The following is a 27,518-nucleotide window of genomic DNA, read 5'->3' as shown; positions in this document are numbered from 1 at the left end:
AAAATACAACTCAATACTTTGTAACATAACCTTTGTTGGCAATAACAGAGGTCAAACGTTTACTATAGGTCTTTACCAGGTTTGCACACACAGTAGCTGGTATTTTGGCCCATTCCTCCATGCAGATCTTCTCGAGAGCAGTGATGTTTTGGGGCTGTCGCCGAGCAACACGGACTTTCAACTCCCGCCACAGATTTTCTATGGGGTTGAGGTCTGGAGACTGGCTAGGCCACTCCAGGACTTTCAAATGCTTCTTACGGAGCCACTCCTTTGTTGCCCGGGCAGTGTGTTTCGGATCATTGTCATGTTGGAAGACCCAGCCTCGTTTCATCTTCAAAGTTCTCACTGATGGAAGGAGGTTTTGGCTCAAAATCTCACGATACATGGCCCCATTCATTCTGTCCTTAACACGGATCAGTCGTCCTGTCCCCTTGGCAGAAAAACAGCCCCATAGCATGATGTTTCCACCCCCATGCTTCACAGTAGGTATGGTGTTCTTGGGATGCAACTCAGTATTCTTCTTCCTCCAAACACGACGAGTTGAGTTTATATCAAAAAGTTCTACTTTGGTTTCATCTGACCACATGACATTCTCCCAATCCTCTGCTGTATCATCCATGTGCTCTCTGGCAAACTTCAGACGGGCCTGGACATGCACTGGCTTCAGCAGCGGAACACGTCTGGCACTGTGGGATTTGATTCCCTGCCGTTGTAGTGTGTTACTGATGGTGACCTTTGTTACTTTGGTCCCAGCTCTCTGCAGGTCATTCACCAGGTCCCCCCGTGTGGTTCTGGGATCTTTGCTCACCGTTCTCATGATCATTTTGACCCCACGGGATGAGATCTTGCGTGGAGCCCCAGATCGAGGGAGATTATCAGTGGTCTTGTATGTCTTCCATTTTCTGATGATTGCTCCCACAGTTGATTTTTTCACACCAAGCTGCTTGCCTATTGTAGATTCACTCTTCCCAGTCTGGTGCAGGTCTACAATACTTTTCCTGGTGTCCTTCGAAAGCTCTTTGGTCTTGGCCATGGCGGAGTTTGGAGTCTGACTGTTTGAGGCTGTGGACAGGTGTCTTTTATACAGATGATGAGTTCAAACAGGTGCCATTCATACAGGTAACGAGTGGGGGACAGAAAAGCTTCTTACAGAAGACGTTACAGGTCTGTGAGAGCCAGAGATTTTCCTTGTTTGAGGTGACCAAATACTTATTTTCCACCCTGATTTACGAATAAATTCTTTACAAATCCTACCATGTGGATTCATGGATTTTTTTTTCACATTCTGTCTCTCACAGTTGAAGTGTACCTCTGGTGCAAATTACTGACCTCTGTCATCATTTTAAGTGGGGGAACTTGCACAATCGGTGGCTGACTAAATACTTTTTTGCCCCACTGTATGTGTGTATATGTATATTTATGTATATATATATATATGTATATTTATGTATATATATATATATGTATATATATGTATATATATATATATATATATATATATATATATATATTTTTTTTTTTTTTTTTTTAAGTAATGGGCATAGAAGCTTGCAGTAATAAGATAAAGATTAAGATACATGACTGAATATAAAGTTTTACATACAAAACTTTGAATGTTATCAAGCACTCATGTGTCGCCCTCTGGACGCTGTTACACTACCTACCAGCAACCACATGAAACTCACAAATCCGGCCTTTCTAACAGTACATTTTTTGATTGTTACTAGGGAACAGCTGTGGAATGAAAGCACTTTGAAATCGAGTAATTCTTTTTGATACACTCTGTATATGCATTTTTGCAGTGGAAGGAGGCATTAAAAAGGCTTTGAGTACAGAGCTGAGAAATAATGTTAGAGGTAGACTGTTTTACATTATAGAGAAATACAAAACCATAATAAGATACTACATTCTTGCAATGAACTTGAAATCTCGTTTCCTCTTCGAAGAGAGGGAGCAGGACTGCAACCATTTGCAGCCAATTGACATCAAAACAGTGTTAAAACAAGATCAGTAAGAGTTAGTCTGCAATTTAATGGGGTAAATTTGAGGGTTTCACATCACAACCTGCAGTTCCTTTACTAGGTGGCAAAAGATCTTGCTCTTATTTTGATATGTCAGTTGATGCTAACAAGTTTAAAAAAATGCACTCGCACAGGTTTCAGGTTGGTGTTGTGGCAGGTCTCGATAACATTCAATTGCCTTGTCAGAAAGTTGGTGATAGCTCTAGAACTGTCTGTCTGCCTTCTCTTGAATATAATGGAAGTAAATGTGGTGCTCAAAATATCAACAATATAATTCCAATTTCCAAATTTAAAAAAACTGGGACTCTAGTGAGCAGTTTCATGTTAAAATCTTGTTTCCACCAAATTAGCCACAGCAGCCATATCTCCATGTAGAAGGTAATGTTTCCTGTAGTCCTGACATTGTAACAAGATCTCATCTTTGATGGTGTTTCCACAAGTGCTTTGTGGATTTTATGTTTTTGGAGTAACTGGGTCTTGCGAGATATTACTACAGAATTTTTCATATGTAGGGTTTTTTGGTACTTTGAACACCACAAAGGCAAGTGCCAATTACTTCCTTTATATTCAACAGAGGTCAGACATCTCTATGGCCAACAGCTCAAAAACTGGGCAACTCACACCAAATCAACTCATAAGAATAAGAAGAACTACAGTTATGTGGCAAACAGCTCAACTCTGAATGATTATCTTCATAACCACAGGGTTTACTTGATTCATTTCTTTTTGGAGAAAAAAATATGGATGCGCTTAAAAAAGGGAAGGAGGGTAGAGGTTTGTGTCCTCTGCTACCAGCCACAGTAACTATGTTATGTTTATTTTTTCCACATACATGTGTTTAAATGTTTTGGAAATTCCACTTTTATAAAAAAAAATAATAGTAAAGTGCAGCCCAGCCATATCTGGTGTCCAGCATCAGCAGCCTTTGACACTCTGCTGATTCTGCTACCCCCTCAGACCATATCTGATCTGTACAGCTTGCAATTATCTTAGTCCATCTTCTTATCTTAGTACCATAGCATGCTGAACTACATTTATTATATCCGACTGGATGTGTCTTTAGGTCTTCTTTCTTTTTCGTCATTTTTCTTGCTGTATTTCTTTCCCCTCTCTCCCACTCTCTCTCTCTCTCTCTCTCTCTCTGACATACACAGACACAAGCCCATCTTTCTCCTGTCATCTCAGGCTTGGCGTTAGACAGAATTTATTAGGGCAAGATGCTGGCTGTTGACATGAGTGTGATCTACCATTTGGTGGGAAGATAAGTGTCCTATGGAGGGTTTAATAATGTTCTCCCCTCTCTACGTCTTATCTTCCGCTGATGAAACCGAGGCTGATATGTTCCCTGACATGTGCATAGCTTGAAACCTTTATGTGTGTATTTATTTCTGTCCATGCCTGCCCGCTTTTCATGTGTGGGATGTTTTTATCACCCTTGAATCTAATAAGTTTCAACATAAGCCACTGCCCTCACACCAGCGCCATATCAGAGCAGTAATATGGTTGAATGGTAACAGGGTCACTATGCAAGGGAGATCAGTTTAGTTAGTCATGCAAGACCAAATGTGAAGAACGTTTTTTCACCCAACTTTATGGTTTATGATTTCTCATTATAAATGGTTGCTGGATGTTTTTCTTTATAGTTTTTCTTTAAAACTCAAAATTGAAAATAAATGCTGATGCATCTTGCACTAACTCTGCCTTTGAAATTCAAAAAGCTGACAGGTATCAGTGACAGCTGGAGCTGATTTATTCAATTCTGTTCTACACTTTTTAAAGCGCCACAGGCCATTTACGAACAAAATTGTTGAGCGACTCCTCTTAATTTTGATTTCAGGTATTTTCTGTCTCCTTGCCATCAAACACCTAGACATGCAGTCTGCCTTTATATACATTTGTCAAAGAATGGTTCATTTTAAAGAGTTTTGTGAACCTGAGTGTGGTACTCTAATAGGATGGCACAATTGCAACAAATCTGTTTCCTGTGGTTTAGCAACTCAGCCATGAAGTAGCAGACTGTGCAAAGTAACAGAATGGCAGCGCTCTTCTCAATAATTATAATAACTACAGAGTAACAAATCTCTGGCATTAACATCAGCACTAACACCGAGAGCCTGGAGCTTTATGGCACAGGTTTCCACGTAGGTGTAATGCGCAGGTGGCACAGTTCTTTTGTCAATATAGACTATGATGTTCTGTCTTCTCTATACAATACATCAGCAATGGAAGCAGCAGTGAGTCATCAGTTTGGAGGTTTTTCATGCTTGCTACACCAACTGTTCCTCTTGATATGCTCCACTCCATGTTGGCGCAAGTATGGCGAGGTGCACTGACAAGGATAACAGAAAGCAACACAAACATAAATTACAACGATATGCAGCAATGACTTTCACAATGAGCTGAAGTGAAACAATTTAAATAACTGATCTGTGTGTGGATCCGGCAGGATTGGACACAAATGCAGACTCGACAGGCAGGCAAAAAGTAAACTCTAAATCAGTTTTATGGCTGGACAGAAGGAAAATCAGAAAACTAAACTGGGAACACTAGAGACTAAACTAGGACCAGAACACACAGATGGGTATGAGGGAGATTGCGACACAGGACAGAGGAAGACGCTGACATAAATACACAGAAGGATAGCACATCTTACACGAATAACCATAACAAGAGAGGGGAAGCAAAACTGAACAGAATGAACATGAAAAAACGAGACCTTCACAATAAGACAGGACATGGAGGATCATGATGGAGGAGTGGAGGAGAGGCAGATGAGAGGGAGCGGGAACACGAGGGAGAGAGAGCAGACATGACGGGCGGGGGAAACATGGATAAACATGACGGAATAAAACACAAGGAGGGGAAACAAGGCACAAGAACTCATACAGTACAAGCACATAAACACAGGCACGCAGAGGGCACAAGGGGAATCTAATAAACAAAAGCTAAACAGAACAACCTAGGTACTATAGAATAAACTTAAGACTAACAAAGTCTTAAACATAATTAATAATACAAAATGACAAAAACACGAGAAAACTCAAAACCCTGGGTGGAATACACAGGGTTTTCACAGGTAATGGTTTTTTTAGACCCGTTGTCATTGATTGTCAGGAAAGCAGTGATTTAGGCCAATCCTAATTTTGCTTTGCACATAAAAAATATTCTCAGTGTCTTCCTCACAGTGAGGAATGCATCTTATTAAAGCTGGTGTTCAGTGTCCACATATACCTAAAGCTGTGGTATCATTATCGCAGTGGAACTGAACTGGTGCATCTCAAATTTTAGGGTGTCATGGTAACTGTACTAATGATACCTTTGGCATTTAAAAATAAAATAGTGATCATGTATCATTGAGGCACTTCTGATAACATTGCAAACAATTGTTCAGCTGCTTTTTCTTTTTGTATTATTTTGTATCAGTTACCGTTAAAAACTTTCTTGCCATTTGATGGCGCTTATACACAAAATACATAAATAGAGATAAATTTACTTATAGACAAAGTTAACTGATAGCATTATTGCTATTTTTTGTGTAGATAGATACTGGTACTAACAAAGGTTGTCTTATCTTAAGAATAAGGATGTAGCTGAAGAAGTTTAGGTCAAATACATCTCACAGCATCTAGAGAGGTTCGGGTTACAAACATTTATGCGTAACTGTTCAAGTCCAGCTGCTCAAAGTCATACAAAAGGGCTTTTACAATTTTTAATTCCGAATCACAGGAACCTGCAAGTTATAATGCTAAACGTTAGTGACTGTAATTAATGAAAACCGGTGATATTTGGTGGAGTTTTTTGGCTTTTTGACCTACTGGTAATATTTTTAAAAAATGCAAAAAGGATGTTAAATGGTGATTATTTTCACTTAAAAAGTCAATAGGACAAATCTCCATTAATCACACTTCAAAACCAGCTGGAAATCTGTTATGTCAACCTGAAATGTCTCTGTGGCTTCATTATTAAATCTTAACATCATTCATCTGACACAAGTGTGATAACTTATCTGTCGACTGTCATCACTGATGGAGCTGTTTTATAGTTCTTGCTGTCAAAAATGACATTTGTAATATACCACTTGTACACGCGCATATATATAACAGCACTCATTCCCTCATTACTGATATTTACCAGACATCACGATACATCTTCATCAGCTGAGGGTCACCCTACTGGATGGTAATTCAGAAGTTAAACAAAACCTGTTTGTGAATTGTTTAGTGACCTTGATGACAACATTCATTAGACAGATTCACAGTAATGGATTAAATAACAAAAGGAAGAAGAAAAAAGAAACTCTTGAGAGCACTGCCAGGCCTCGAGCTATTACATCTGACATGATTTTCGCTTCACCCAAGTGAATAGTTTGTTTACAATATGTCCTTTAATTTTCCCCTTTGCATCTTCAAAGGCTTGCTTTACATCATTTCTGCTACATTACACTTACTGCTGCCGAGTAGTTCTGTTTATAGTTCAGAAGTTTTTGTACTCACACATAAACTGTGAGTACAAAAACATCACACAAGGACATTATTCCACAAAAGACTATATTTAAAAATCTTAAACAGATTAGGTTAGTAGTATTAAAAGGAAAACAAATGTTTTGTATTTCGGACAGAGCATGTTAGGGTAGAAATAGAAAACTTTTTATTGCCCACGCATGGAAGTACAATGCAATTTAGAATGTTTGTTTTGGAGGTTTTCTTGAGAAAAATGTTGAAAATACTTGTTAGACTCAAGAATTTCCTTGAACTTTGAACTTGAAGAATGCAGCTGTTAAAAGGAGCGGCTGGGATGCTAATTCAGACTATTGTAGGGTCACGGCAACAGGTAGCTGAGGCAAAAGCTTGTCGCCATTTATCTTTGGAACGCTGTCAACATATAAAGATGGCGTCTTCAGTATAATTACACAAAACCAAATAAACACATGGACAGAGTTAGCACACCCATCTATTTATTACATCCATAATATTTGAGCTCTTTTACAGAGTAACAGGTGGAACCTGTCTGATTTATTACAATCCAGGATTTTGTACCCTTTTTCCTATTGAAGTTTGTGCTCTACCATGATCTAAAGAGCTCTCTCAGGCCTTCAGAAAAACAGAAGAAAGAAGCTGAGGATGCCTGTGGAGACTGTGAAGGATGGTAGTTAAAAATGCTATGGTTTGGGGTTGCTTTGCTGCCTCGGGGACTAGGGAGGTCGGAGTCAACAATGAATCTTTCATTAAATGAAAGATTATATGAGCCCATCTGCCAGCAAGCTGAAGCTGGAGTGGACATTTTAATATTATATGAACTTGAACCCAACTTTCGCATGTCCATCGAGGAATAGCTGAAAAAAAGAAGAAACTTTTGGAATCGGACAGCCAAAACCAAATTTAAAACATGTCAAAATAGATCTAAAAGAAAAGATTTTGAAATATCCAGCAATAGTAGCACTCAAAGCTCTTTCTACTGGAAGTCTCAGGTAACCAATATTATACACACATTCATATCTTGTATCTATACCTAAACACTTTTATCTAACATTTACACATAAACTGACACTCTGAAAGCATCAGACACAACTTAGGGTACAGTATTGTGCGCAAGGATGCTGTGGCAAACGGGCAGGCAAAGCCAAAATTCAAGCCACTGACCTTCCGATTGGTTGATGACCAGCTCTATCACCTGAGCCACCGCTGCCCCCAAAATATGAGTAATAGTATAATATCAATGTGCAAAATGGAGAGACGACACCTGTTGCAGTTCATGTGAACTATGTGCATGTAAAACATAAAGGATATAAATTACATCTCTTAGGAACACCTGTAAGGAAAAGCTTGTTAGAGAAGATGTGAAGGCCAGGGAATTCTTCAAAGTTACTAGTTTGTAAGAAGTGTTCCTCTAATCACGTCCGTTTTTATAGCTTATTTTGTGACAAGCTGAGATTCAGTAATTGTTCCAGTGGGAATAACAGCACAAACCTTTGGAAAAGCTTTACATAAAGGGACTCCGGGTTCTTCGCTCATTTGTACATGTGAACAGTGATGGAATTAAGAACTAAGAAATGGTGTTTGAAAAAACAGAAAAGTTCAGCTTATGCCTGATGCAGAGATTATGACCAACCAAAAATGACCAACATTGTCAGTCACCACTGTCCACTTGTGACATGAGAAATAATCAGGATAGTGTGGTTTCAGACACCATATGACAAGCACTTCATTTCAAAGCCTACTGAACTGGGCAGGGATGCAGGGAGGCTTTAAGGAGGATCAACAATACTGATCTTACAGATACTTAGCACTTCTAGATGTCTAGAGATTGATAGCCAGTGAACTGTTTAACAGGCAAACTGCAACAATAACTTTTGAAATGCATCTTCCGCAGAATGACAGGGCAATGCGCTTATGCACATATGCTGACAGTTTTTAATAGGTTTCAGATTTTGAACTGTTTGAAATTGCTTTCTTTTGCCTTGTGAAACTTTGTCCCTGAAGTAAAAATAGTGAAGTTAAACATAGATTATATTCCTTGGGTGCAGCTAGCCTTGAGGCGAAATGCAGTAGCGCCAAGTAATTCAACCTGAAGCAGCATGTCAGCAAAACGCACTCAATAATAACAATGCTTCACACGGATGTCAATTTGAAGCTCCCGTTTTACTGAGCTGACACCTTGTTCACGGTACTTGCGTTATTTGGCAATGTAGTGCTCGATAAGGTATGCATATTCTATAGATTGATTGCTATATAAATATTGTTTATGGCGATAAGGTATTAACATCGAGAAGCATGCTTGCCGATGATTTGCATGCGAGGTTATTACAGCTACTGAAGGTGCCCTTCGGGAAAATTTATAGATACGGAAGCGAGCACAATTCCCACCCGTTTTATAAGACAGTGAATACGCCGTGAAAAAAATATGATGTATGTTTTCACTACAATTCATTCTAGGTTTCACTGTTACCCATTAAAGAATACAATTTTCAATCCATAAATGCATACTGATATGAGTATGAATGTATCCTTCTTACTTTATCTCGCCCATATCCTGTAATGGTCAAGAATGTTATCTAGATACGCTCTTCCTCTACTTTGACTTCATCCATTCTCATCTATCTGTCTCAGTTCATCTCCTTTTCATTTTTGTGGCTCTGATTTACATGTTCATGTGGATGTGTGTTGCATGGTTTTCATCCTTTAATATTTTTTCTCAAACACAGTTTTTCAGTTGTAAAGATTGAGAGCCAAGCCAAACCACGAGGCCTTGATTAAACACCTTATCTTTAAAGGGGTTTGTAAAAGCAACCTATTGCACCACATACATAATGACCCTTAGTTTGTTTGTTTTTTTCTTTTATTATCTATTTTTCCTCCAGCAGCCATTATTTTTGAGAAATCTTGTCAAGCTTTTGTTTACAATAATAATGTTTGTTTATAAGGAAATCCGCACGGGGCACGTTTAATGTCACCGGATATTTTCACGTTTTGAGTTAAACAGATTTCAAATTGTCCTTTACATCACAGTTTATGACAAATGTTGTTTAAAAAGTTCATGTTCCTGATTGGAGTTGCGATTGGGAATGCAGCTTCAATTTGATGTCATTTTGACTGCGTTTTTCCACTTTCTTAATATCTTTCTAAAACACAGGAAAGGAAACATGCTTCCGACGATGTTGCGTAGATGGATGAAATTTGAAGATAAGATAAGATAAGATAAGATAAGATAAGATAAGATAAGACTTTATTACGGTAATCCCTCGGGTGGGTTCCTCTGGGAAATTCGGTTTCCAAAAGCACAGCACCGACAGAAGTTACAGAGTTACAGAATATCATATATATATATATATATATATATATATATATATATATATAATATTTAACACCCAGCACGCCCCTGCGGGCGGTTTATCCGTCAAGCTCGGGTCCTCTACCAGAGGCCTGGGAGCTTGAGGGTCCTGCGCAGTATCTTAGCTGTTCCCAGGACTGCGCTCTTCTGGACAGAGATCTCCGATGTTGTTCCCGGGATCTGCTGGAGCCACTCGCCTAGCTTGGGAGTCACCACACCTAGTGCTCCGATTACCACGGGGACCACCGTTACCTTCACCCTCCACATCCTCTCGAGCTCTTCTCTGAGCCCTTGGTATTTCTCCAGCTTCTCGTGTTCCTTCTTCCTGATATTGCTGTCATTCGGAACCGCTACATCGATCACTACGGCCGTCTTCTTCTGTTTGTCTACCACCACTATGTCCGGTTGGTTAGCCACCACCATTTTGTCCGTCTGTATCTGGAAGTCCCACAGGATCTTAGCTCGGTCATTCTCCACCACCCTTGGGGGCATCTCCCATTTTGACCTCGGGACTTCCAGGTTATACTCGGCACAGATGTTCTTGTACACTATGCCGGCCACTTGGTTATGGCGTTCCATGTATGCCTTGCCTGCTAGCATCTTGCACCCTGCTGTTATGTGCTGGATTGTCTCTGGGGCATCTTTACACAGCCTGCACCTGGGGTCTTGCCTGGTGTGATAGACCCCAGCCTCTATGGATCTTGTGCTCAGAGCTTGTTCTTGTGCTGCCATGATTAGTGCCTCTGTGCTGTCTTTCAGTCCAGCTTTGTCCAGCCACTGGTAGGATTTCTGGATATCAGCCACCTCCTCTATCTGCCGGTGGTACATACCGTGCAGGGCCCTGTCCTTCCATGATAGTTCCTCGTCTACCTCCTCTTTCTTGGGTTTCTGCTGCCTGAGGTATTCACTGAGCACTCGGTCAGTTGGGGCCATCTTCCCAATGTATTCTTGGATGTTCGTTGTCTCATCCTGGACTGTGGTGCTGACACTCACCAGTCCCCGGCCCCCTTCCTTCCGCTTAGCGTACAGCCTCAGGGTGCTGGACTTGGGGTGAAACCCTCCATGCATGGTAAGGAGCTTTCTTGTCTTTATGTCAGTGGCTTCTATCTCCTCCTTTGGCCAGCCTATTACCCCAGCAGGGTACCTGATCACGGGCAGGGCGTACGTGTTGATGGCCCGGATCTTGTTCTTACCATTCAGCTGACTCCTCAGGACTTGCCTGACCCTCTGCAGGTACTTGGTGGTTGCAGCTTTTCTAGCGGCCTCTTCATGGTTCCCATTCGCCTGCGGGATCCCCAAGTACTTGTAACTGTCCTCTATGTCTGCAATGTTGCCTTCTGGTAGTTCAATCCCCTCAGTTCTGACTACCTTCCCTCTCTTTGTTACCATCCGACTACACTTCTCCAGTCCGAACGACATTCCAATGTCATTGCTGTATAGCCTGGTAGTGTGGATCAGTGAATCGATGTCTCGTTCACTCTTGGCATACAGCTTGATGTCATCCATGTACAGGAGGTGGCTGACAACTGCTCCGTTCCGTAGTCGGTATCCGTAGCCAGTCTTGTTAATGATCTCACTGAGGGGGTTCAGGCCTATGCAGAACAGCAGTGGGGACAGAGCATCTCCTTGGTAGATCCCGCACTTGATGGTGACTTGTGCTATGGGCTTGGAGTTGGCCTCTAGTGTTGTACGCCACATCCCCATTGAGTTCCTGATGAAGGCTCTTAGGGTCCCATTGATCTTGTACAATTCTAGGCATTCCAGTATCCAGCTGTGGGGCATTGAGTCATAGGCCTTCTTGTAATCAATCCAGGCAGTGCACAGGTTGGTCAGTCTGGTCTTGCAGTCTCGGCTGATTGTTCTGTCTACCAGTAGCTGGTGTTTTGCGCCTCTGGTATTCTTGCCAATTCCTTTCTGTGTCCCGCTCATGTATTGACCCATGTGCCTGTTCATCTTAGCCGATATGATGCCTGACAGGAGCTTCCATGTAGTACTGAGGCAGGTTATTGGTCGGTAGTTGGAGGGGACCGGTCCCTTCTTGGGGTCCTTGGGGATCAGGACCGTCCGGCCTTCAGTTAGCCATTCCGGGTGTCTCTCGTTAACTAGCAGCTGGTTCATTTGTGCTGCCAGACGCTCGTGGAGTGCAGTTAGCTTCTTCAGCCAGTAGGCGTGAACCATGTCGGGCCCTGGTGCTGTCCAACTCTTCATACTGGAGACCCTTTCTTGGATATCTGCCACTGTGATGGTTACTGGACCCTGTTCAGGGAGGTCGCTGTGGTCTGCCCTCAGATCCTCTAGCCACTGAGCATTGCCGTTATGGGTTGCATCCTTCTCCCATATGCTCTTCCAGTATTGCTCCGTCTCCAGCCTTGGTGGTGCTGTTCTCTTATTGTTCCCTTGCCACTGAGAGTACACCTTTGCTGGTTCTGTGGAGAACAGCTGGTTTATTCTCCTGCCTTCTATCTCTCTGGTGTACCTCCTCAAGCGGCTGGCCAAGGCTGTGAGTCTTTGCTTGGCAGTTTCCAAGGCCTCAGGTATGGACAGCTTGCTGTATTTCTTAGGCACCTTATTCGTCGCACCTTTCTGCAACTCCGTTAGTTGGCTAACCTCTCTCCGTGCTACTTTGATCTTGCCCTCTAGCCTCCTTCTCCATGGAGGGTACTGCCCCTTGTGTTTGGTTTGTTGTTAGGTAACGTGTCTGAATAACACATTAGTAAGGGATGGGACATGTAAATGCCAGACATGAAAATGAAATATTCATTCATTTACTCATTTAATATTCAGTAAATTCATCCGGGCTGCTATTATGCAATCTGGTGCTAATATGTTATCATAGAGGCTCTTTTCCAAAGCCACGAGTTTAATGTAAATTTGTGATCCTTTGATGATGCTTATTGATGATTCATTCTGCAGCATGGCCTGTCACAGAAAGCAGCTAGCTGCATATATCTTGTCTGATTTTCTATAACTCACAAACTTCTGCTGCAGCTGAAGACAATAAAGACTCCTGATAACTTAGTGGGGCTATATGATGGATGACTTACAGTCGAAAACTCAGTAAGAAATAGGCTGAACCCCTGAACGGAAGCTTATTTACAATTGAAAACTGCAGATATTAAAATTACCTATTGGATGGCCGTGTTTGTACGTCAGGATAAATACAATTACGGGGTTCTTTTGTGATGAAAAACCATTTAATCCGAATTTTAAAAGTACTGCGCAAATATCTCTAGCCACCCATTTCATTATGTTTTCCTTCCAGTGAGTCAGACTGTCGTGCAATATCTTAAAGTGGTTTTGAGCAACACTTCTCCAGCTTTCTAAACTTTTTCTTTGGACATTATCTGCTTTTTTGAACATTTTCAGAGGAATGTATTTTTAATCTTTAAGCTACATAAAACTGACCTATTCAAGCACAAAAAAGAGACGCATCCATACATAACAGAAAAACTGAGCAAAGAACCAATTCCAAATTGTATCTTTAGATACTTTGTTACAACCAGTCTGTGGCAAAATCACATAATTTGTTTCTGATTTCTTTATTTAAATCTACAGAAAATGATACCGATGATAACACAGTTTGACAGGCATAATAATAATATTTTAGCTCCAACAAGGTGATTCCAAAACTTGGCATAACTCAGTATGGTGTGCAATGTGCCCTTAATAAAAGAAATCTGAGGAAACTGAACAAGTGGAGGACAAAAGTGATATAGTACTATCTACAGCAGATGAACTGGACCTGAAAGCCATGTCCTTAAGAAAAGGGAAAAAATATCCAGCAAAGACCTGACACAGGATCTGAGAGACACATCTGGCCCTTCAGCTTGTCAGCCTCATAAGAAATGACCTCAGTGTAAGGTGGCTGCCAAGCAGCCATTCATGAAAAATCTAAAATATGCAAAATTATACAAGGACTGATCTGAAAATTGTTGGAAACAGGTCTTATAGAGTGATAAATCCACATACCTTCATCAGTATGTACGGAGGAGCTCAAGAGAGTAACACCAGTGAGTGTCTACAATCATCTGCAAAACACGGTGGAGGTGCCGTCATGTTTGGGGCTGCATTTCAGCCTGGATAATAAAACACAAATTTAAATAGTCAATCATTGATTGGTCTTCCTAGAGCCGGGATTTCAACATTGTTGAAGCATTGTGGAATCATCTTGACAGAGAACAGAACAAAAGGTAGCCAACATCCAAAGAAGAGCTTTGAATGTCTTTTAAGAAGCCTGGAGAAATATTCTGAAGACTATTTAAAGGAAAAGACAATAAAACTGAAAAACAGGTGGTCACACTGAGTGTTGACTATTAGAATTGAACAAACTCTGTGTTTGTCTTGTATTTTCCAAGCAAAAAAACACAACATTTCTTTTCACATTACTGTGGATAGATAGCCAAATAGTGTGACAGTGTAACACATAATGCCTGCAATGCAACAAGGACCTGCTCAAAGCAGTGAGCAGCAGTACTGCCCCTTTTTGGGACACAAAATATATTAAGAATGTCCAAAACAAACAAAAAATCTCCAATATTCACTAGAAAAAGTAGAATTAAAATAAGATGCTATTTGCCTTCAACTCAAGCACTAAAGACAGGGATGACTGGGAACCTATGCCAGCGTAAGTGCAAGTGAAAGAATACATTGCACCTCCAACAACACTCTCTTTGAATTGACAGAAGCCTGCTTCAGTTGTCAATACATTTATCAGTCTTGTCACTGTGTCTCAGTCTGTCAGTGAAGCCTAGTACGTGTTCAGCCTCTATGTAATGGGCTGAATCCTATTGCTTTTGAGAGACGAGTAGAAACTAACTAACTGGAGTCTGAAACTTCAATAAAGCAGAGCAGTGCTGGAAAAACATTTGTCATACAGCTATGACAAAATGTGCACTGAATGTCCCAGATTGTTCCAACTGTATTTAACATATGAATTGTTTTTATTTTGTTTTTTAAATCCCTTGTGGTAAAAATTTAGGTGGCGTGCTAACAAAATATATCATCCTGGTTGAAATGTTGCTGAAGGCAAGATGGCTGTAAAGCCTCCTAAATATCATTTGAGATGTTTGATTTTATTTACCTGACTGATCACAGCTCTCTCCATTTCACTCCATCTGTCTGATTCTCCCCATCTTTCCCTCATCTCTCACTGTCATCGTCTGCGTTCATACCTCTCAATTGTCCCTTTACTTCATTGCTCTTCATCTACCTCCACATCTCATCTCTCACCCCACCACCACCACATTGCTCCTTCTTTTTTCCATTTATATTTCTACATTTTTTTCACATCTCTGCTTTTCCATCATTTTTCAATCCTGTTATAACTTTGCCCGTATCTGTCTTCCTCCATCTGTCATTCCCCAACCCGCTCTTCTTCTGTCTTAATCGTTACATCTTTGCATTGACTTCTCCCTATCATTTCTCTTCATCTGTTTATTTCACCCCCCAACCCCCCCAGGTCACTCTCCTAATCACTCTTTTTCTCTCTGTGTCTCCTCCGCAGCTGGTATTGTTCGGAAAAAGCAATGGTGTGAGATGGTGCCATGTTTGGAGGACGAGGGTTGCGACCTGTTAGTCAATAGATCTGGCTGGACTTGTACGCAGCCCGGAGGCCGAGTTAAAACCACTACGGTGAGTTCAGGCTCTCTTTTAGTGCCTCAGGTTACACAAAACCACTCACAAGCTGGTCGATGTGCTTAGAAAACCAACTGAAGTGTACAACCAAACCAAGGACGCTTTTTTAAAACAAAATAACAGTAATTAAAAAGTAAAGGTTAAGAGAGCTTTTTGACAAGCTGACTCATTGTACAGGGTGGGCCATTTACCGTAATAACACCGTAATAACTTGGGAATGGTTGGTGGTATTAAAGTCCTGTTTGTGGCACATTAGTATATGTGAGGGGACAAACTCCTCATGATGGGTGGTGACCATGGTGGCCATTTAGAAGTCGGCCATCTTGGATACAACTTTTGTTTTTTCAATAGGAAGAGGGCCATGTGACACATCAAACGTATTGGTAATGTCACAAGAAAAGCAATGGTGTGCTTGGTTTCAACGTAACTTTATTCTTTCATGAGTTATTTACAAGTTTCTGACCACTTATAAAATGTGTTCAATGTGCTGCCCATTGTGTTGGATTGTCAATGCAACCCTCTTCTCCCTCTCTTGACACACTAATCGCAACACCGTTGGAGAAATGCCAGCACAGGCATCAATTATCTGTAGTTTCAGGAGCCGCACATCTCGTATCTTCACACCATAGACAATTGTCTTCAGATGACCCCAAAGATAAAAGTCTAAGGGGGTCAGATCGGGAGACCTTGGGGGCCATTCAACTGGCCCACGACGACCAATCCACTTTCCAGGAAACTGTTCATCTAGGAATGCTCGGACCTGGCACCCACAATGTGGTGGTGCACCGTCTTGCTGGAAAAACTCAGGGAACGTGCCAGCTTAAGTGCATAAAGAGGGAAACACATCATCATGTAGCAATTTCAAATATCCAGCAACCTTGAGGTTTCCATTGATGAAGAATGGACCCACTATCTTTGTACCCCATATACCACACCAAACCATCACTTTTGTTGTTCCAACAGTCTTGGAGGGATCCATCCAATGTGGATTAGTGTCAGACCAATAGCGGTGGTTTTGTTTGTTAACTTCACCATTCACATAAAAGTTTGCCTCATCACTGAACAAAATCTTCTGCGTGAACTGAGGGTCCTGTTCCAATTTTTGTTTTGCCCATTCTGCAAATGCTGTGCGCCGATCTGGGTCATCCTCGTTGAGATGCTGCAGTAGCTGGAGTTTGTAAGGGTGCCATTTGTGAATAGCTAATACCCGCCGAAGGGATGTTCGACTAATGCCACTCTCCAGTGACATGCGGCAAGTGCTACGCTGTGGGCTCTTGCTGAATGAAGCTAGGACAGCCACTGATGTTTCTTCATTAGTGACAGTTTTCTTGCGTCCACATTTTGACAAATCCAACACTGAGCCAGTTTCACGAAACTTAGCAAGCACTTTGCTAACTGTAGCATGGGAGATCGGTGGTCTCGTAGGGTGTCTTGCATGGAAATCTGCTGCAATAACCCGGTTACTGCGTTCACCAGATATCAACACAATTTCGATCCGCACCTGACGTCCTCACGTGTTAACCTCTTCGACATGTCAATGGCTGTGAACAAAGAGAAACTTGTAAATAACTCATGAAAGAATAAAGTTACGTTGAAACCAAGCACACCATTGTTTTTCTTGTGACATTACCAATAAGTTTGATGTGTCACATGGCCTTCTTCCTATTGAAAAAACAAAAGTTGTATCCAAGATGGCCGACTTCTAAATGGCCACCATGGTCACCACCCATCTTGAGGAGTTTGCCCCTCACATATACTAATGTGCCACAAACAGGACTTTAACATCACCAACCATTCCCATTTTATTACGGTGTATCCATATAAATGGCCCACCCTGTACAGTACAGCTTTGTTCTCAATAAAAGCTCTGATCTGCAAGCATAGCAAAGCCATTTCAAATCACTGTTTTCAGCCTCAGTTATTTGGCTTGAAACATTTTTACTGTTATTGACATTAGACAGTGATTGGGCTACTTCAGAACCCTTTAAGAATCTGGATTTTCAATGTGAAACACTTGAAGTTTCAATTTTACAACGCTTTTTCATGGATTTAAAGAATATAAAAAAATGTTATATAATGTTATACATTCTGTCAGTCAATCTACTTAACACAAAAACTGGTGTAGTCCTCTGCTGCTTGCAGCCCATCTGGTTCAGGGTTCAACATGTTGTGTGATGTACATACCTCGGTTGTAACAACTGGTTTTTTGAGTAACTGCTGCCTTGACCCAGAAAAGCTTAACCCAGAGAACTGCTGCCCACTAGATTTTTTTGTCTCATCATTTTGGGATTTTCTGTAAATCCTAGAGATGGTTGCATTAGAAAGTGCCAGCACCAACAAAACAGCAAACAAACAAGTTCAAAGCCTCTTAAATCACCTTTCTTCCACAATCTGATGCTCCAACAGGTGGTCTATACAGTGTCCACCTACCTACCTAAATGCATTGAATTGCTAATATATGATTAGTAGATTAGATATTTGCATTAGCGAGCAATATAACAGGGATAGCTAATAAAGTGGCCAATAAGAGTATTCCTTTGGATTTTACAGTTACAGACACATTTTAAGTTTCTCTATTGACTGTGCACTGTGTCAGTTGTTTGTGCAAGAAAACAAACAAAAAAATTAAGAAAAGAAAAAGCATTCAAAGATGCTACCTGTACAGCTTAGAACTGAGTTTACATAAGCTGCTGAATAGAAAACTGACCTATGGACACATGTATGGACACCGGTAAAGTGATAGCAGTAGTTACTGTGGTGCAAGCATTTGTCGGAAGTGAGATACCCAGATGTTTTACTCTACCATATTTCTATAAATAAAGCTGAAGCATTTTGACAGAATGCAGGTTGCATTAAAGTAAAATACAAATCACTCAGAAAAAAAAGAGAGTAATTTTGCATCGCTAACTACAGTAACTTACTAGTACGATTAGCAAGTAGGAAGAAAATTAGCTAGTAGGATTAAAATCAGCTAATAGTTAAATGTAGTACAAGGCATGTCTTCTTGTAGAAGATTACAAGAAGCAGTTCTTGTACATGGTCCCTGAGAAATTAACATACTACAAAATACAATACAGCTAACATTAGCAAAGGATACTGAAACCATGCTTTACTTAAGCCATGTTGGCTAAAGTAAAGGAAGTTTCTAAACATATATTGCCTTATCAGATTTTTTGTACTGTCTGCACAGATAAACATTATATAAAAAAAATACTAACATATCTTTGCAATTTCATATTTGTTAGCCTTTTTTGTTCACTTTCAGCTAGCTCATGGAATGACAAAAATGTTTTTCAAAAAACAGTATTATTTCATAGTTTCATAGCTCTTTCAAATGGCAGATAAACAATAACTTGTATTCATACAGTCATTTTGGCATATTTTAAATTAATGTGGAAAACATTTAATATATTTATACAGAGTAGGTAACTGGAATATACTATAAATGTTACCCAACACTATGGTCTCTGAACACTGAGTTGAAAGATGCTAAAATGATACATTAAGCTAAGGAAAAAATTGCAGGGAGGCAAGATAGATAGTCATTACAGGCAACAATCTTTTGTATTATAAATGGACCGTTCATAATATATTGTATACATTATATAAATATTCATTAGTGCAGCTCTAAACAACGCACTTAGGTAATGCAAGAAAATGAATTTATCATCCTTGTTGCTTATTTGAAAAAAATGATGTAGCCCTGTTTAGCATAGCCATTTAAGCTCTGTTTCAGCACCTCTTTCAAGACTGTACTTGACAAGATTTCAAGTGCAGTCTGGAACCATTTCACAGCCTCCTGAAAATGTTTCTTTTCACCCTCCTTGTCTTCAGCTCATCTCCAAACTGAACGCGCTTTGTTTACTTCCTCGATGTCAGCAATTAGCTTAAATTAGGGACGCTCTTACTGTTAATGATGGCAGCAGATGGGAAGCCACGGCTTCTACTAGCTAAGATGACACCAATTCATTTACCCGCCTGTCCTCTACACCACTGCATCCAGCTCTCCAAGTCTCCTCCTCTCCACTTCACCCTCTATTCCACCCCTCCTTTCTCCTCCTTACCCAACAAACACCATCCTCCCATTGATTTCAACCCCCACATCTGCTTTACAAGAAGCATAAACACTGTTGCTCTCCCGCCTGTATGCACGGAGTCTATACTGTGGCAATTAAAGAGGTCTCGCTTGAGAAACATGTTACGCAACACACACACACTCGTACACACACACATAACTGCCCTATCTGTGAATGTCAATGCGTGAACACTGAGGACCAGTGGTGTATCATTAATGCATCTGTCATGATTTAGTCATCAGCTGACTAACTTGTTTATTCCTTCCTGTCGAGAAAACAAACATGTAAATACAGAATGCATAAAATATAAAAATGCTGAATGGTTTGCTATCAGGTTTCCTTCCTGTGTTGTGAGTCATGTGCGTCTCCCCGTGCCCAGACACAAACCCGAACGTTAACCCAGTTGCGGAGACTGCGGTGACAGCCGTTACAAGTTCCAGCTACAGTGCAGCTTGTTATCTGGGCAGGTTATCCCACACACATGCTGCATGCACACACTGTAGCTGTAACATTTATTATACGTGTCAGATAAAATATTGTATGAGGTGTTGCAAATCTTGGTGCTCACAGTGTGACCAAAAGGCTAATGGCATGTGCATTCAGGCTTGCATGCTAACGGGCTCTAACTGATGACTGCTATTGTGGGTTTTCCATACTGGTATCCGTGACCATGTACCCCTACTTTGTTGCACAGGGTAGCCCTGCATGCTCTGGCCTACATGTACTTTTCTTATCCTGCTCAGGATGTCACTCAATGTAGTTCTCATCCGCAGGATGTGACAGGTATTTCGTGCGTGCTTCATTGGCTACTTTAAACTTGGTGACAGCCAGTCAAATGGCTGGACAGCTATGCGCACTCATCTGTGCCAGTCCGCGTGTGTGTGTGTGTGTGTTTACGTGGGTTCTACCAGCTTTCACTGTCAGGGAGTATAATAACTGGCAACAAGCAGACTCGGGTCATTGTTTAAAACTCTTCTTAAAATGTATGAATTTTTTCAACACCTTCAAACTCAGTCACATGGAGAAATCTCTAAAATTACCTTTACTTCTCAGGCTTAAGTTTAAGGGCAATTCTAGCAAGCCCAAAAATGACAATAACCTCTTGTTATCTGCTCACCCAAAGGGGAATCACTCACAAAAATAAAAACCATTTACTCCCTTCCATGTTTAACTTTGAACAAATAGCGCCTTCCCTGAGGCTTTTCAAGGTTAAACCCAAACTGCAGCCGCCCCACTGTTGCCCAAGGTTGACTGTTAGCTGTGCACGGTCCAGTGAGCATGTCTGACCTGTCCATCAGGTGTTTGTGCGAAAAAACCCCAAAACATCAATGCAGACAAACAGACATATCCCTCATGGGTATTTGACTAAGCCAAGTCAATCTGACTCAGCCCCCGTAACCCCATAAAGGGTTATTTTGAACAAATGTCAAAAGGCAGTTTGCGTGTATTGGTCAAATGTTTGGGAGTTTGTGTTTTCTCTGTCAACCAGAGGGTTTGGGGGAGGGAGGGGCTTGTTGTTCAGGGTGACGCCGCTGACCTCCTCTCTAACTTTACTCGGCAACACAGCAGCGTGAGTTGCAAGGAAGATTAGACGTAATGCCGCGCGTCCTCTCTCGACCTACACAACGTCACTCATCTCAGCGGTCACCGTTTGATGTGCTTCGGAGTAAAAATAACTTCCTCGCCTGCCGCCTGTCTCGTTCCCAGGCATTCAGGCGTTTTCTCTTTTCGGTTTTTCCTCTCATCCTCCCCCTCATCCCCTCTCTCTCCAGGCATTTATCTTACTCTGACCCTGCTTTGGAGAGTACACAGTTGTTCCTGTCAATAAAACTACAGTATGGATTTCTCAGAGGCCGGCTCCAGATGAAACGTATGAAGATTGATATGTGCGTAGCTCGGTGTTGACAGTGACGTTTTTTGAGGGAGGTTACTTTTAGCAGCGTTGCACTCTAACCACAGCTGAATAGGACGCATATCAAGCAGAGGTAGAGCTGTGAAGCTCCAGCATATCATTTATTTCAGAATCAGGTTTCTCATTGATAACAATGACAAGTTTCTCCTCTGAAGGAGTGACCTAACAGAATATGAAATTCTACAAAAATAAGCTCTAAGACTGTAAACAAGCTCCCCGGAGATTTACTCGACTGCACTGATGAGCCGCATGTTCGTCATCACCTTATTTTTTTTTCCTGTTACCTCAGGATATTATTGCATCTGCCAATATATGTAGCATATCCACACGAATGTAAGGCGATAAATATGCACTTACATCAGCTTTAGTTGAGAATGATCTGCCAAAACATAACTGATGTGACAAAATGTTTTACTGTGCTGGCAAATGACTAGCTCATTCATTCTGTGCACTGGCTTTTTAATATGGCTGAGTTTATACACATCTCCCTGCTGATTGGCCTCACACACTTGCCAACAAAGTTTAGAATATAAATAGCAGCACAGGGCATTTAATTCAGTTTTCTTATCTAATAACCGTATTGTCATACTGTTAAATCTGCAGTCTCCCTTGTCCGTGTGATGTACATTTGTGTCCAGGTAAGGTTACAGTGAGTAACCGTGCAGAGAATTACAACAAGCTACTGTGTGCTCACGTGCTCCCTCCTGCATGCTCTATCCACGCAGCACTCTAGCCTTACCTGAACAGAGCATTGCTCATGTTATGTGCCGAGAAAGTAAACATTCGGACAATGTGCTGACTTCATTCTCCTGATACGGTGCAGAGCTCCTGGGTGAAAATGGTTTTGTAACAATTGATAATACAGAAAATACAAATCCAGTGTAAATCTACCCATTCTGCTACTTGTTCAAATAATATGTTTTTCATTACTAAACATTTAAGTTAGTTATGTTAGAAAGAGTACTATTCCAATCACAATTTGAATTACAGCTACAGTTCCAAGAATATCCTGAAAAGTATATATGGGTTTTAGGCAACATATTACTTCCATCCAGAAGACAATGTTAAACCACATCTATTACAACAGCATGGCAAGAATCTGGGTGCTGAACTCGGGTGCCTGCAGTCCAAACCTTTCACTAATTGAAAATGAAAGGACTGTTGAGCTGTTAGAATCCTGTATCAGACAATAATATGACAACGTTCGTGTACCAGAGGTTCAGCAATTGGTCTCTTCAGTTCGCAGACATTTACAGACTTTTGTCCGCAGTGGTAAATATGGCTCCGCCTATGCTTTTTTGGAACGGAGGTTGTACATGACACTGCATACAACTCTAATTCAAATTATAAACCATGCTTTTTTCATGGTTTTTAATGGTTTATACATCAATCACCAGCTGCTGACTTTTTAATGAGGCATATTGCTTCTGTCAGTCATGTATGAAACCATCCTATTAACATTAATTGTCTTTTATTTTATTCTCAATTTAGCCAGATGTGTAAAAAGATCTGGCACATGTAAGATATTAACCAATAAATTCAATTTTAGCTTTAGTGTACTGCAAAGATCTCATTCTGTGTGCAGTATCCTGGTCATAGCTTTCCGTGGTATCAAGAAAGGGCTGGGGAAAAATGGCTAGATAAAGAAACGCTTTAGCAGCAGTGAGGGGTTAATTTGACTGTACCGGAATACTTTCCACACTGCATGATGCTAAAAGGTTTGAACATACATTTTATCACAGTTACCACAGTGAAATGCTGTCTTTGCAAAGGGCCTCTCTTTTAGCAGAACGATATGTAGTCTCAGCAGTCATCTTCCATACCTTCTTCTCTCGCTGAAAGGCCTACTGCTGTCTCTCTCCAGAGAGGAGGATGCTCTGCATCATGCCCTCCACCATTTTAGACTGGCAGATGAATCAGCGCAAGGAGCTATCTCTCTCTGCGTGTGCCGACGCGGGGAGCTCGGCGAGAACGAGGCAGAGCGAGTACGCTGTTAGAGGAGAAAAGCAAACTCACCTCAGGTTATCTGCCAGCTTTTGTGACAGCCTGATAAGAGGAACAATTCAAAACAGAGGCAGAAAAGCAGCGCAGGAGAAGAAAAGAGCAGCATGAGTGAAAGAGAGAGAGAGAGAGATTTGAGCCAGTCAGACGTAAAGAATTGTAGAACATTAAGTCATTTTAAGTTGGTTTGAGTCAAGCGGATGCTCTTGTTAAACCCTCGAGTACCCGTTAAGTTCACACACAGGGACAGTCGCTTCCAAAGTAGCTTTGGAAGGTTATAATTGCACAAAATCCAACAGCCAGGCCGCTTAGCCGGTATTTTCAAGTGAATATTACACAGCAAGTCACAAAAAGAGCTCTTGTTATCGTGAAAAAGGACTAAAGAGCGCCACAATTTCAGACATTGCAGGAAGCAGTGAAAAAAAAAAAAACTGGAATGGCTAAAAATCCTCAGTTGTCTAACTAAGTCTTAATCATATGTTTCATTAGGACGATCCTGATTGGGGTATTTAGGCGTTGAGCAGAGAGCTATGAGCACAAGTGGCACCTACTGAGAGAAAGACTGTGATTACTGTAATCAAGACTTTTTCACTGGGGAGAGGAGAGGAGACAAAACACAGTTGGGAAGAGCAGTTACTTCAGCCTCTTCAAGGAAAGAGAGAATATCACAATATTTGATAATATGAGCTCTTGCGTGTGCATATTTTTTGAACTTCGTCAGGGTTCTGCGTGGGAAATTCAAATGCATACGTGGTTTAGGACATCCTGCCATAAATATCTCCGGCTACAAATGGGTGGGTTTGCACTAGTTGATCTCCCAGTAAGGATGCTTACACAGGACGCCTGTAAGCGTCCTCTGTATTTACACATTTGTATTCCTGCCAGTGATGGCAAGTGTGTTCAGTTGAGTATGAAAAAGCTTTTTCGACTGGTGCTTTGCCCCCGCCATCACTTCTTTTCCATCTCCTTCTTCTCAATCTTTCTGTGGATGCAGAAAGGTATCCCCCAACGCCTCCACCATCACCATGTCCCCCCTCACCCCACCCCCCTGTGGTTCTGGGTTGGTATCGACCGTGGTAATTGATCCCTCTGGGCCCTCCAGCCACATCCAACAGTGAGTTGAACAGAATCACCACTAAGAAGACAGCTGCTTGGCCACCACAGACAGGCCAAAAGAAAGAGAGAAAGAGAAAGAAACTCTGTTGCTGCTAACCATTAGCTCTGTCTGCCAACTTCCTTCTGGAGGGAGCCAAGTCAGCACATTGCATTGGCTTGGAGAATACTAAATCCTCCATTTTGGGAAGCTGGGAATAATGTTGGGACTATAAACAGTGAGAGGCAAGAGGAACTGACTTAAAGAACAAGAAAGTCTCTCTTTCTCTGTTCTTATCAACTCCCTGTGAGCTTGTGGGATTGATCTGACCCACTGTTGCCTAAACCCAAAGCCTCTGCTGCCCAGTGAAAGATTACCTGTTTTATTTCATTCTGAATTTCAACCCTGCTCCTTTTTCTATAGTTTCCAACATTTCCATGTGGCCAAAAGTGGAAACTGATTCCATGAAGCGCAGCGTGATAGCTGGCTTATGTTTGCACTCCAAACAGTTTCAAGTCCCAAGAGGTGCAGGTGTATTCCGAAATGAAGGAAACAACAAACGCACTCATGCAAGGACAAAACATGGGCACACTCACACCCAAGTCAAGTATAGTGTATTACCTCTGATCTCAGAAAAGCATGTTTCTCCTTTTCAAACAGTGAAAGAGAAACTTATTCATGTTTTCAGCTTTGAGGCAAAGCATTTACCAAATAAAGCTATGGGAGAATTTTGTTCTTTTTTAAACTGTCAAGATAAGCAGTTGTTACTGGAGATTACTGAAAGCAGTGTAAGCTTCATCAGTCCTCTCAGTGAGATATTACCTGTGAAAGCTTTAACCTGCTTGAACTGCCAATATCTTCTTAACTAAGGGTGCTATAATATACCTGCTGGTTAATTAAATTCTGTTAATTGTGGAATCTTCAAGGTGAGCTGTCACAATCTCGGTATCTTGAAACTGGACATGACAAGCTGAAATGGTGTTATTTTCAAAAAAATTTGCAACTAATTCCATGAATTTATCAGAGAAATGTTTAATGAGGTTGCAGATCCAGTAAGCCGGTAGTCTTTTTGCCAACAGTACAAGAAAAATTAAAACGTGGCCCCCTGCTGCCCATTAGAAATGATGCAGATTTAGGTTATCAGGGCCAAGCAGTACATCCATTGTTAACGTATGTCATGTCAGAGTCCCTGGCAACTCAAAGAAATGCACAATCTTGCAATTAGTGTTTTATCATGTCTTCCTCCCCACACCCCTGATAGATGGCTGCCCCTCCCTGAGCCTGGTTCTGTTGGACGTTTCTTTGTGGTAAAAGGGAGTTTTTCCTTTCCACTCTCGCCAAGTGTTTGCTCAGAGAGGATCAGTGTCGTTTGATTGTTGGGATTTTTTCTGTATTATTGTAGGGTCTTCACCTTACAATAAAAAACATATTGAGGCATCTGTTATATAAATAAAATGGTAAATGGCCTGTATTTATATAGCGCTTTTACTAGTCCCTAAGGACCCCAAAGCGCTTTACATATCCAGTCATCCACCCATTCACACACTGGTGATGGCAAGCTACATTGTAGCCACAGCCACCCTGGGGCGCACTGACAGAGGCGAGGCTGCCGGACACTGGCGCCACCGGGCCCTCTGACCACCACCAGTAGGCAACGGGTGAAGTGTCTTGCCCAAGGACACAACGACCGAGACTGTCTGAGCCGGGGCTCGAACCGGCAACCTTCCGATTACAAGGCGAACTCCCAACTCTTGAGCCACGATCGCCCCAATGGTATTGAATGGAATTGAACACGTCTCTTTACAAAAGAAAAATCATCTCACTCAGTTGTATTCTGGACTCTGAATGTAATGTAGTTTTTATAAATTTCTGTTTATGTAGACAACAATATATTTGAAAATTTTGCCAATTTGTCACAGTTAATCACAAACAGATTGCATGTAACTACCAACTTGACCTAATTCATTCCCTGACTGATAGCACTGTTTCTTTAAAGCTGGCATTGGACGGTCACAGACCTGGTCCCCATTTTCAAAGCAATAATTTCAAAGGCACCAAGTTGCAGTAATTTTGGCTGTGTCACAGTCTCCACTCACTGTTTTACAGTGTTGGGACTAACGCGTTATTAAGTAATGCGTTACAGTAACTACGTTATTATTGTGGTAACGAGCACGGTAACTAGTTATTATGCCAAAACCGGGAACGCGTTACTCGTTACTGGGATTTAAATAGGCTCGTTATTCGTTACTTTGTGTGGCGGCATTGCGGAGCTTCCACAGATTCAGTAACATTAGCAAGTGGTGGAGGCCAGCAGGTGGATGAAGGAAAAGGGAGGCAGGAGCAGAGACCCGAAGCAGCCGCTGGTCCGAGAGAGTCAGGTGAACTGAACTTCAGGTAAGAAGTTATAACCTGCAGTCCATCTGGGTCAGATATAAACCAAGTTTAGTTGGAGTTTATTTTCGTTGTGCTGACTTTTTCGTACTGCGTGCTAGCTAGCATGACGGAGTTTCTATAAAGCTGGGTGGGTGCTATGTTACTGATGTTGAACTTTATTTTGTTCATAAGGTTAATTATTAGAGTTGCCAACCGTCCCATAAAAAACAGAATCGTCTTGTATTCAGAGAAAATATCATGCGTTTCGTATTGAGGTGAAAAGGAACAGTTTGTCCTGGATTTCAGCTACAATGAAAAAGACACAAAGCTGGAGTTATTCTGTGTTTACGCTGCACAGCTGCCTCTTCTTCTCTCATCCTCTCACCCTCTCTCTCTCCTGATTCTACTTCAATCATGAAACTGATCAATGATCAGCTGATCGGCTTTTCTCTCTTGTTTATTTATCGCCCACTTTGCGCCAGAAAGAGGAAACCAGCAGATGTCGCGCGAAACAACAGCAGCACTTTTAAGCTTGATCAGCTGTTGTTAGAATTTATTTAATATTAATTTCTAGTATCAGC

The 27,518-nt window shown here is 41.3% G+C and overlaps 1 protein-coding gene across 3 annotated transcripts in view; it reads left to right on the top strand.

Annotated features, from left to right (window-relative positions):
• tafa5a (TAFA chemokine like family member 5a) overlaps positions 1–27,518 on the top strand; it is a 170,057-nt gene that overhangs the window by 130,260 nt on the left and 12,279 nt on the right. For all 3 annotated transcript variants that reach the window (XR_015125603.1, XR_015125604.1, XM_086268321.1), the window contains exon 3: positions 15,352–15,479. Coding sequence is in view for 1 of the 3 variants with exons in the window: in XM_086268321.1 (XP_086124447.1) it covers positions 15,352–15,479 (128 nt within the window). In the remaining 2 variants the exon portion in view is untranslated. The remainder of the gene's footprint in view (positions 1–15,351; positions 15,480–27,518) is intronic.

The sequence above is a fragment of the Aulonocara sp. 'chitande type north' Nkhata Bay genome, linkage group LG17, assembly GCF_057382095.1.
Source record: "Aulonocara sp. 'chitande type north' Nkhata Bay isolate Kocher_YH1m ecotype deep benthic linkage group LG17, A_spYH_male_GT1.1, whole genome shotgun sequence".
NCBI classification, from domain to species: domain Eukaryota; kingdom Metazoa; phylum Chordata; class Actinopteri; order Cichliformes; family Cichlidae; genus Aulonocara; species Aulonocara sp. 'chitande type north' Nkhata Bay.
Note: the sequence above shows the minus strand (reverse complement) of the source record. Positions and strands in the feature narration are given on the sequence as shown.